Raw genomic sequence first — 12,038 nt, forward strand, 5'->3', positions numbered from 1 at the left:
GGCCCCTGGGGCCGTGTTTCGGTTTGCCTGGTTTCCCTTCCTTCCCTTCTTCCTTCTTCTGGGGTTCAGGCCTCCCGGGTTGTCTGCAGGGGTCCTTTATTTTTGTAAAATAAAATGGAACGCCATTTTCTGGGTGAGTCCGGGAGGCTCCTCGGCATAATAGGCGTTGTTTTTTTGCGTATTTTGACATCCAGCCTAAGAACTTCCAGTTGGATTGCCAGCACGGAGGGTCTGTGGCTCCCCCTTCCCCCTCGCGGGGAGGGGGGAGGGTTGCGCAGATGGCGTGCGGCGATGGGATGACGTCATGCTAGTTTGATAGTTTTGTTTGGAGAGTTCTATCCACTTGTTCGGCTATCGGTAGCAATAGTTTCACCAGAATAGAGGTTTGTTTTGGGGCACCTTCCTTTCTGGGTGCCTGTCCTGGTCGATGGCAGACATAAAATGCTCCCAACCACAGGGAGATTTCTATAGGCCATTGGTCCTTGTGTCTCTCTGAAGGGGCCAGGTTCTGGCTCGTGGTCCCCGGTAGGCAAGAACTCCAAGCACTTTGATGCCAGAAAGTTATACGTGTCAGTTCAGCCTGGATAGCTCCGGGGAACCTTCGGGACTCGCCCAGAAAATGGCGTTTCATTACATTCAACTCTGTTTTTTTACATTCATGATTGCTGCATTTTGTTTCTGTGGCATTTACTCCAAACTTGGCAACGTAGGTATAATCTGTCTTATATATTATAGCTTTAGATTTCTAAATTTTTGGCAGGTAACTGGTGTGGCAGAGTGTGTGGTGCAGCACATCCTCCGTATCCTGTGTGTGTACACCCACGTGCTGGAGGACATCCTGCCGGGTTCAAGACCTACACTTGCTCCCCTAGCTCCACAAACAACACTTTCCCCCATTAAAGTAATTACATTATGTTAAATTATTTCCATTAGAATTTAGTCTATACAGGTGTGATAGGGTAAATTGGTCACTTGGAGGAGTGGGTATGTATACGTATTAGGGAAGACCTTGTATGCTCCGAGCTCCTTAACTCTACAAATGAGGGTAGAGGTGCTGGGAGTGAAAATAGAGAACATAAACTTAGTTATTATTCTAATATACAAACCACCTGATGCAGTGGATGAGGAATTTGAAGAACAGATAAACAAAGTTGAGAATAGCCTTGATAATTTGGCAAACCTGATATGATATTGTCTTCCTAGGTGACTTCAACTTGCCTAATCTAAGATGGAGAATTGCAAACAATAATATTATACTAAGAAATCTATCGGGACATAACCAACCACAGATTAGAGGACTGCTTAGATTCTGTGACAAATTTTCAATCAACTAGCAGACATCAGAGCCAACAAGAAACAAATATATTCTAGATCTGGTCTTTACAAATAATGAAGACATAATAATTACGATATCAGATACCACATACTTAGATCACAATCTTATTGAAGTGCAAACTACCATCAATACTCAAGGTAGACCAAAAACAATGATCAAGCAAGAGGGATTATTCAGTAAATTAAATTTTAATAATAAAAGAATAGACTGGGAAACAATAAACAGGGAACTTAAAACATTCCATGGGAAACTGTTGTAAGTAATAAAAATCCTACAGAAGGAATATAAAATACTGACCTCAGAAGCATATCAAGTCTGAAACATGTTCCTTTGAGGAAAGCCAGAAAGTGGTCCAATGTAGAACGACAACGCAGAAAACACTATAAAAGAAGGAATAAAATAAAGGACAGGACTTACCCTACAAAGAAGGAATAATTAAAAGGGAAATTGAAGAAATCGAACAGACACTGAAACACTCATATCAGATTGAAAAAAGGCAACTAGAACAGAAAGCAATTAAAGTAACAAAGAAAAAAACATATTTCTTCACATATGCTAAATCAAAAGCAAAAACCACTGCCAGTATTGGATCTATTCGTACAAGTGAAGGTTCATACACGGAGGATGACAAAGAAATTAGAGATATCCTAAAAATGCAGTATGAGGACATGTTTAGCACTCCATTAAAGAGCATGACATTTAAATGAAAGTGGAAGATCCGGATAGCTTCTTATGCGTGATATTGAAACCCCCCATCCCTGTAAATATAACTGATATCAACACGAGCATGACAGATTTTGAAAGAAAAATTTAAAACATGCTCATGCATTCAGCTCCGGGTCCAGATTCATGGAATTCAATATTTATAAAGAAATGTAAGGTGTCAGTAGCACAGGCACTCAGTATAGTGTGGAGGAAGAGCTTGAACACGGGGGAGATAACAGATGCACTTATAGCAGCAGACATAGCCCCTCTACACAAGGGAGGAAGCAAAGCATTGGCAAAGAATTATAGACCAGTTGCACTAACATATAAATATAATTCAGCTCAAAGTCCCAGATGTTGTCGCATTAACAAAGACGAAACTTGAAGAAAATATTTTAAATGCAGTCGTATTCCCAAGGGGCTACTCAGTTTGGAGACGTGACATGAAAACTAGGAAGGGAGGAGGTGTGGCTGTGCTGGTGAAAGAACACCTGAAGGTAAGAGAATTAATATTTGAAAACCCTCGAGATGTTGACATAATGGCAAGGCAGCTCTGGAATCAAGAGGATAAGCTGATAATTTTAAATGCCTACAGCCCACCAGCAAGCAACACATGGACAAAGGAAGAACTGGATGACAAGCGGAAGGCCTCATAATGGTCATGAGAGAGATTATGGTAAGAGCTGACAAAGATAAATCCCGATTGTTGGTACTGGGGGACTTTAACTTTAAGGCAATAGACTGGGAGGCCTACGAGGCAAGAACAGAAGACATTTGGACAGGCAGATTTGTAAACCTCATCTTGGAGACATTCATGTATCAACACGTCAAGCAGGCCAAAAGAATGAAGGAAGGGGATGTTCCATCAGTACTGGATCTAGTATTCACCAGGATAGAAGAAGAGGTATTTGACATCCAGTACCTTCCTCCCTTGAGAAAGTGATCACATCCTCTTGGACATTAAATACGCTATGCGATATAATCTAGTAGAGAATGGTGACAGTGAAACAGTTGTTAAACTCGATTTCAAGAGAGGACGCTATGGGGAACTTAAAAATTTTTTCATGGGTATAATTGGACAGACTTGTTGCTAGGCAAGGAAATAAATGAGATGTATGCCAAATTTTGAAAAATATACGATGAAGGCACACAAACATTCATACCAACACAGACATGCAGACCTAGGAAAGAGGGCTGGTTCAACAGAAATTGTGAGAGGGCCAGAAATATATGCAGAGTATATAAAGACAGCCAAGAACTCTGAGCACAACCTAGAGACTGAGAATTTAGAGAGCCAAAGTAGCAATGTAGAAGGATATGGTGTTGAGGTACACAAAAATGATGGCAATATTGTACAGCAAACTGGTGATATGAATTATGGAGAGACAAAATGAGACGAATGAGAACACAAATGAGAAAGATGAAAGCAACAAGGAGAAAGATAAGGGCAATACCGAGAATGAATGCAGAAACTAGAAAGTGGTAACAAAAAACACAGAGGTAGCCAATTCGTGCACGGGCACAAACAAGAAGAATACAATCACAGATGAAAATATTTGCAGGTATTATGCAAAAGGACAGTGCAGATATGGGCCCAGAGGCACGGAATGCACATTCATGCACCCACGGAAATGCTGAAATTGGTTAGGGAAAGGCAGATGTCGTTTTGGTACAGAGTGTAGATATTTTCACCCTAAGCTATGCACACTCTCGGTTAATGAGAGGAAATGCTATGATCTTCATTGCCCTGATTTCCACGTCAGAGGCACACAGCACTATATAAGAGAGGAAGTCCAATATAATAGCCCTGAAATTTTTTTAGAGGCAGGCAGAAACAGAGGGAGAAACAGACAGGCAGAAACGTGGCAGGAGTACGGATGGAGAGGGGGAAATGCCCAAGACTGGACTACGGTTCGTCATCAAGCCCACACATACTACACCCCCCAACTACACAGAGACCACCACACTCCCCAGTATCACTTCCAAAACTGGACAAACCATTGCCACAACAACACACCCTGGGTCAGGGTAGAGAGGAGGGAGAACTACCAAAACCTTTCAGAAGTGACACACAATATGGACAATCATTCATATTTGCAAACATTCAAGGTTTAAAGCCAAAGTCAAGAAATAAAGTGAAGTTCATAAATGGCCTCCTATTAGAGTCAAACTCAATATTTGGGGCATTCACGGAAACTCATACAAAAGATTACATGGGTGGTGAAATCTGGATTCCAAATTATAATTTATATAGATGTGATAGAAAAACTGGGTCAAATGGAGGAGTAGGTCTATATATTAAAGAGGACCTGGTATGCACAGAACTACTAAACTCAACTAATGAGGTGGTAGAGGTACTGTACTTGGAATTAAGGTAGAGAAACTAAACCTAATTATTATTCTAATATATAAACCGCCAGATACAACGGTTGAGGAATTCACAGAGCAGATGCACAAAATAGAGAACATACTTGATAACCTAGCAAACCCAGCTCCAGATATTATCTTCCTTGGAGATTTCAATTTACCGAGTCTAAGATGGAGAATGGCAAGCACAAATATCATAGCAGGGAATGACCCGGGAAATCAACCCGTTCTCTTAAAAAAAATGTCACTTTTGGCTCGTATGCGCAATATGGCCAAATTTGGACGTAATTTGAAATGAAATCGATTCACAAAAGTGACGTACTGTCCCGTTTTCTTTTTGAGTCGTCCGGCTTACTCGGCCAGCTTAGAAAAGATTCTTTCCATTATCGTTTTTCATACCATTTTGAAACTTTGAGAATTTCCTGCCCACCTAACCTATCAGAGGACCCTTAACTTACTGTTGTTGAAAAAAAAAATCCCAAATTTATATTATTTTTTTTTTCATTTTCAAATTATGCCATATTCGGCCATACGGGCAAACGGCCAAAAGCGACGTTCTTTTTAAGAGGACAGGTTGGGGAAATAACCAACCACAGGTCAGAGAACTTTTGAGATTCTGTGACAAATTCTCGCTCAATCAACAGATTACAGAACCAACTAGGAACGAAATCACACTAGACTTGTTATTCACAAACAATGATGAACTAATCAGAGACATCACAATCTCAGATACTACATACTCAGACCATAAGCTCATTGAAGTGCGAACTAGCATAAATAATGGTAGTAGGTCTTAAGAGACCCAACAAGCGAGAAGGAGTATTCAATCAATTCAATTTCAACAATAAGGGGATTGACTGGGAAAAAATAAATGTTAACTTTGCAACCATTCAATGGGAGACGGTCTTAAGCGACAAAACTCCCACACAGGGAATAGCTCAACTGACAGCTGAAGCAGACAAGGTCTGCTTGAAGCACGTACCTGTGAGGAGGGTCAGAAAGAGGACCACTCTAGAAAGAGAACGCAGACGACTGTACACGAGAAGGAAAAAAATAACAGAAATGCTTCGGCAGACACAACTATCATAAGCAAGGGAAATAAACCTAAGCAGGGAGATCGAAGAAATAGAACAAATGTTGAAGCGATCATGAGAGTCTAAGGAAATGGAATTGGAACAGAAATCTATACAAGAGATAAAGAAAAATTAAAAATATTTTTTCACATTACTCAAAATCAAAATCAAAAACCTCGATCAGTATTGGACCATTAATTACAAATGCAGGTACGTACACAGAGAACAACAAAGAGATTAGTGAAATTCTAAGAAGCCAGTATGAGGCTATGTTTAGCACACCAATAAACAACATGAAAGTTGATGACCCAGACAGCTTCTTTATGAATGGCATTCAAGCTGCAGATAATATAACGGATATTACCACAAACTCGGAAGACTTTGAAAGAGAAATTGACAATATGCCTATGCACTCAGCTCCTGGGCCTGACTCATGGAATTCAATATTCATAAAGAAATGTAAAGTACCAGTAGTGCGAGCACTCAGCGTAATATGGAGAAAGAGCCTGGATACAGGGGAGATACCAGCAGCACTTAAATCTGCAGATATAGCTCCTTTGCACAAGGGGACTTGGCAAAAAATTATAGGCCAGTTGCACTAACATCACACATAATAAAAGTGTTTGAAAGAGTGATTAGGAATCAAATTTCTAGTTTTATGGAAAACAATGAGTTGCACAACCCAGGACAACATGGATTTAGAGCAGGAAGATCCTGTCTGTCACAGTTACTCAACCACTATGACAAAATCACAGAAGCTCTAGAAGAAAAGCAAAATGCAGATGTTGTATACACAGATTTTGCAAAGGCGTTCGACAAATGTGACCATGGGGTGATAGCACACAAAATGAGGTCAATGGGAATAACTGGAAAAGTAGGACGCTGAATACTCAATTTCCTGTCGAACAGAACACAAAGAGTAACAGTCAATCAAATAAAATTGAGTCCAAGTGAAGTTAAAAGCTCTGTACCTCAAGGTACAGTCCTTGCACCGCTACTGCTCCTTATTCTCATATCAGATATAGACAAAAATACACGTCACAGCTTCGTGTCATCCTTCGCAGATGACACAAAAATGAACATGAAAATTACCTCTGCTGAAGACAGAAAAATTACAAGCAGATGTCAACAAAGTTTTCGATTGGGCAGCAGAAAATAACATGATGTTTAACAGTGATAAATTTCAGGTACTCAGGTACGGCAAAAATGAGGATCTGAAACATAATACAGGGTACAAAACACAATCGAATCTTCCCATAGTAGAAAAACAGCATGTCGAGGATTTGGGAATAATGATGTCCGACAATCTAACGTTTAGGGAGCATAACCAAGCAAATACTGTACTGCGTCAGCCAGAAAAATGATCGGATGGATTACAAGAACTTTCAAATCCAGGGATCCCATCACAATGGTTGTACTGTTCAAATCACTTGTGTTGTCCCATCTTGAGTACTGCTCAGTACTTACTTCCCCCTTCAGAGCAGGAGAGATTGCAGAAATAGAGGGAGTACAGAGAACATATACGGGACGCATAGACGAGATAAAGCACCTAAATTATTGGGATCGTCTCAAAGCTCTCCAAATGTACTCACTAGAAAGGAGACGAGAGAGATACTAAATAATATACACATGGAAAATGCTGGAGGGACAGGTCCCAAATCTGCACAGTAAAATAACAACGTACTGGAGTGAACGACATGGAAGAAAATGCAGAATAGAACCAGTGAAGAGGAGAGGTGCCATAGGCACAATCAGAGAACACTGTATGAACATCAGAGGTCCGCGGTTGTTCAACGTCCTCCCAGCGGCTATAAGAAATATTGCCGGAACAACCGTGGACATCTTCAAGAGAAAACTGGACTCTTTTCTAAGAGAAATTCCGGATCAGCCGGGCTGTGGTGGGTATGTGGGCCTGCGGGCCGCTCCAAGCAACAGCCTGGTGGACCAAACTCTCACAAGTCGAGCCTGGCCTCGGGCCGGGCTTGGGGAGTAGAAGAACTCCCAGAACCCCATCAAGCAGATATTAAGCAGGCCAGAGATCAAAAGACACAAGCATGGAATGATTATAGAAAGAGACCAAACCCCCAAACATACCAGCGATACAAAGGTGCAAGAAACAACTACACGTCAGTAAGGAGAGAGGCAGAGAGGAACTTTGAGAATGGTATAGCAGACAAATGTAAATCATATCCAGGCCTTTTCTATAAATTCATTAAAAGTAAGCTGCAGGTAAAGGATAATATTCAGAGGTTGAAAATGGGGGACAGATACACGGAAAATGAAAATGAAATGTGTGAAACATTAAACGAAAAGTTCCAAAGTGTGTTTGTACAAAATGAGATCTTCGGAGAACCAGGCACATTAAGAATCCCAGAGAACAGCACAGAGAACATAGAGGTGTCTAGAGACGAAGTGAAACAAATGCTCCTGGAACTAAGTAAGAACAAAACAGTTGGCCCTGATGGAGTTTCACCATGAGTTCTGAGAGAATGTGCACCCGAGCTCAGCATTCCACTTCAGCTGATATAACATACATTAGCCCGATAAGCTCCAGGGAGCCTCTGGGGCTCACCCAGAAAATGACGTTTCATTACATTCAATGTTGTGTTTTTTTTTTAAGAAACAAATTTCTTAAAAAAATAAAAAGCCGAAAAAATTGAACAAATTTGAAAAAAGAAAAAAATGTCATAAAGGTTCGTTCAGTGAATGTCAGGCTGCTCTATTATTTACAAAATTGATTATTATATTGATGTCTTTTGGTGGTGGAACTGATTATTTATATTTCCTATATTTTAAATGGGGAAATTTGTTTTGAAAGACGAACATTTAACGTGACGAGCTCGGTGCCAGAACGGATTAAATTCTTTAATCGAGGTTCCACTGTATTACATATCAGCCTGAATAGCTCCGGGGGAGCTTCCAGGTCTCGCCCAGAAAATAAAGTTTCATTACATTCATCGCTGGTTTTTTCTAAATATCCCAAATGTTCTACAGGTACTCTTCACCCGTTTAAGTGGAGAATTGAGTATTTAGGACTGTTATGCAAACTAATTTTCTTTCTCTTAGCTCAAACCTTTTGGATAATTCATTTTCAGATAATCAAGACTCCACTCTATATTCCCCCCCCCCCCCTGCCCAATTGTGTACACATTTAATTAGCTAATCTAATTGTCTTTTAAATATTTCAATCTTACAGAGAAGATCACGAAGTGATTCTGCTGGTGACAAGAACCGGACACATTCACCCAGTAATGGAGAGAAAAATGGTTAGTATCAAGAAAGCATCTTGCAAGAGTTTATGAAGGAACACAATTAGGTTGTCATTATTGTCACACATTACTTGTTTTCGGCTTGTTTTGTCATATTATAAATTTTATCTTTCATAGCTTTTTGAAAGAAATCCATGTGTAACCAAGTCTTTGAAACATTTCCTTGGTTGTTGGCAATATATATATATATAATTTTGTCCAGCATTACAATACTGTAAACCACTGATCACAATATGATGCTGTGTTGTCATCTTTCATGTCATTGGATGACATAATGTTTGCAATGAAATTAAGGTGTAGTATTTGTTTTATGTTTTAATTCACTTGTCTTTGCAGATGGTGAGGAGAAAGAAAGGAAGCCACTGAAACCTGGAACTATTGGAGCATTTTCACACTTGCCAGAATATATTAAAATGTATGATGTGCTAAAAAATGCTCACACAAATTATAAGGTAATAAATAAAATTTGTTTTTAATTCTGAAATTTAAAGTCTTTTATTTTTTAAGATGCCTTAATTATCCATGAACCATGGTCTAACTGTTATGCAAATGTGAATATCTATTAAACTTGTGTAATCTTGAGCATCATCGGCATCCTCGGCCTCATCATCATCCTAGTCATCAGCACCATCAGTATGGTGCTGAGGACATCATAATCCTCTTTATCATTATCATCATGATCACTGTCGACACTGTCACCGCCGCTGTATTTACCTTTTCTTTGGCCTGATGACTTGCCATCTCATAAAAGTGGGAAACAAGTACTAATAATGTATGAACTCTCACAGATGTCATTGGAAGAGAACACAACAGAGAAGCTTTGTGGATTGCTTCGAGTAGCCCTGATTAGCCTGGGGAGACTCTTGGAAGTGGCATCAATGGTCGAATTTGGGAAACTTGCAGACGAAATGCTTCAGTATTTGAAAGTTGTTACATCTCTCCTTCCAACACTTACAGTGCAATGTGGGCAACAGGTAAGTTTGTGTTACTTAGGTGTAGGAAACCAAACACTTGTTGTCAGTGATGTATTGATGTATTGATATACATATTGATGTAGTGATGTTTGATGTATTGTTTTCTCTGGGTAGCTGCCATCCATGGAGTGGGTAGATGGGGGGTAGGGGAAGCCCACATGTAGACGCTTCCTCAGACAGTTCATATGCCTTAAAGTCTTGCTGAGTACCAGAAACATTTGCCCACAAATTCTGTGTGCTAGCTTGGAAATCATAAAAAGTGAAATAGTCACAACTTGCTTCCAAAGTGAAGGAAGAATGTGAATATAACGATAACTGCCTTGACAGTTCTAGACAAGTAAAAATATGTTAGACAAGAATATGAAAGGACAGAAAGGCACAAGTAATAGAAAAATAAAAATAAACTCTGGGAGCTTATTTATATATATTGGAAAATTAAAACCACTGGCCAGCAGTGCAGTCTGCTCATAGACACAAACATACTCTTGATTGAATCTACCCTCTGTATTACCTAACTTCATATCTCCAGAAAATCTATCTGTCAGTAAATCTATCTCCACTAAACATACTGTCAGTATGTTTACAATAAATACACAACCCACATATTAGAAGAACTGTGACATTTCAGCCATCCTTGATAAATAAGAGTCCAGGATGGGCCAAAATGTCACGTTTCTGTAATACACATGTGAGTTGGGTTATTTATTTTCAGCAATATTATTGTTTTATTCTATGTATGTTTTTAATATATTTCAGCTTCTGAAGTGCTTGTTTGGATCAAATGTGATGGCCCTCTTTGACCAGCTGTACCGAAAGGTGTCTGACCCCTTACCTCACGTGTCTGTGGATCCAGCTGGTGCCACAAGCAAGCGGACAACAGAGGAGCCTAATAATACAGGACTTCATCATCTCTGTTTCAGTATCCCTTTGACAGAACTGGAGAATGACTTGACTGCGATGTCTGCTGCCAGGAAGGATAGTGACCCCATCAGGTTAGTGTGCAAGTGTGTTTAGGATTACTTGTTTGGAGTTTACAGGATAGACCCTTAACTCCTGAGCAGCACTTGTGAATATAGCCTTTAACACCGCAAGGCGCAAGAAAAAAATTAAAATTTGTTTTTCTGCTAAGATTGTTAAAATGCGGTTCCTCATCACAGGAAAAATAATAATAAAAATCATAGGTGACATATTTTGGTCGTAATAGAACGTGGAAGTCTGGCAAAATTGAGGCGCTGACAGAGTAAGCGTCCCGTGCTGGTTTCCTCCACCCGCGCCGTGAGGCGGGAGTTGTCACAAAGGTGGCATTACTGTACAGGGGTACCTCGGTTTAAAAATTTAATCCGTTCCTGGAGACGATTCGTAACCCAAAAATTCGTAAACCAAAGCTAATTTCCCCATAAAAAATAATGGGAAATGAATTAATCCATTCCTGACTCCCCAAAAACTTCACTTCAAAGTAAATTTTATACCTTATTCACCCAAATCTACACTACAAAAGTATGTTTTAAGTTATTACTTACCCTTGCTGATGACTGATGTTTGCGTATGGAAGATTGTGAGTAGAGGGGAGGAGGAGAGGTGTTACTGTTTGGAAGGGGAATCCCCTTCCATTATAACATCAGGCAGTGAAGATTTCTCTGGAGTGCACACTCGGGCACGTTTTGCCTGCATACCATTAGGTCCTGGTTGTGGCTCACTGCTTGATTTTCTCACTTTTCTCACAAGGAAACGTTCCATTGAAAATTGTTTTTCCCCTTCTTTGCAGCACTTGTCTGTAGTGAGGCTTCACATTGTCATTAAAAAGATCACTGCAATGGCTTACTACAGCTTTATCTGGGTGATTCTTTTCAGCAAAACTTTGCAGTCCTTCCCATACTGCACACATTTTCTTAATTAACGAGGAAGAGACATTCTCTACTGCCTCCTCTTCCTCCCCTGAAGATTTGTTGTACTGCCTAGTTAGTTCAACAACATGAGTACCATTTTCATGCTTACAAATGATCTCTTGTTTTTCCTCTATTGTCATTCTCACATGTGATTTCTTGCCTTGAACCTTACCACTGGCTTTCTTGGGACCCATGGCGAAATATATAAATAACAACTTTTATGCTCAAATGGCAAAAAATCCGAGAAAAAACTGCAAATTCTTGTGAAGAATTCAGGCAGAATAGTCGCTGGGTGCAAGGCACTGTGAAACTGAGGCGTGAATGCCATGCCACCATGCGTTAGGTCGGCCGTACGCGTATCAACAAATTCGTAATCTGATGCAAAGTTTATATCCCGATTCAAATTTTCCGAACAAATCGGGCTCGTA

The 12,038-nt window shown here is 39.9% G+C and overlaps 1 protein-coding gene across 1 annotated transcript in view; it reads left to right on the forward strand.

Moving 5' to 3' along the window:
* The window catches only part of htt (huntingtin), a 154,737-nt gene that overhangs the window by 58,976 nt on the left and 83,723 nt on the right, over nucleotides 1-12,038 (forward strand). The window contains 5 exon segments of the mRNA XM_045751464.2: nucleotides 761-901; nucleotides 8,678-8,747; nucleotides 9,087-9,202; nucleotides 9,539-9,724; nucleotides 10,481-10,716. Of these exon segments, the coding sequence (XP_045607420.2) occupies nucleotides 761-901; nucleotides 8,678-8,747; nucleotides 9,087-9,202; nucleotides 9,539-9,724; nucleotides 10,481-10,716 (749 nt within the window).

Source organism: Procambarus clarkii, chromosome 23, assembly GCF_040958095.1.
Source record: "Procambarus clarkii isolate CNS0578487 chromosome 23, FALCON_Pclarkii_2.0, whole genome shotgun sequence".
Classification (NCBI taxonomy): Eukaryota; Metazoa; Arthropoda; class Malacostraca; order Decapoda; family Cambaridae; genus Procambarus; species Procambarus clarkii.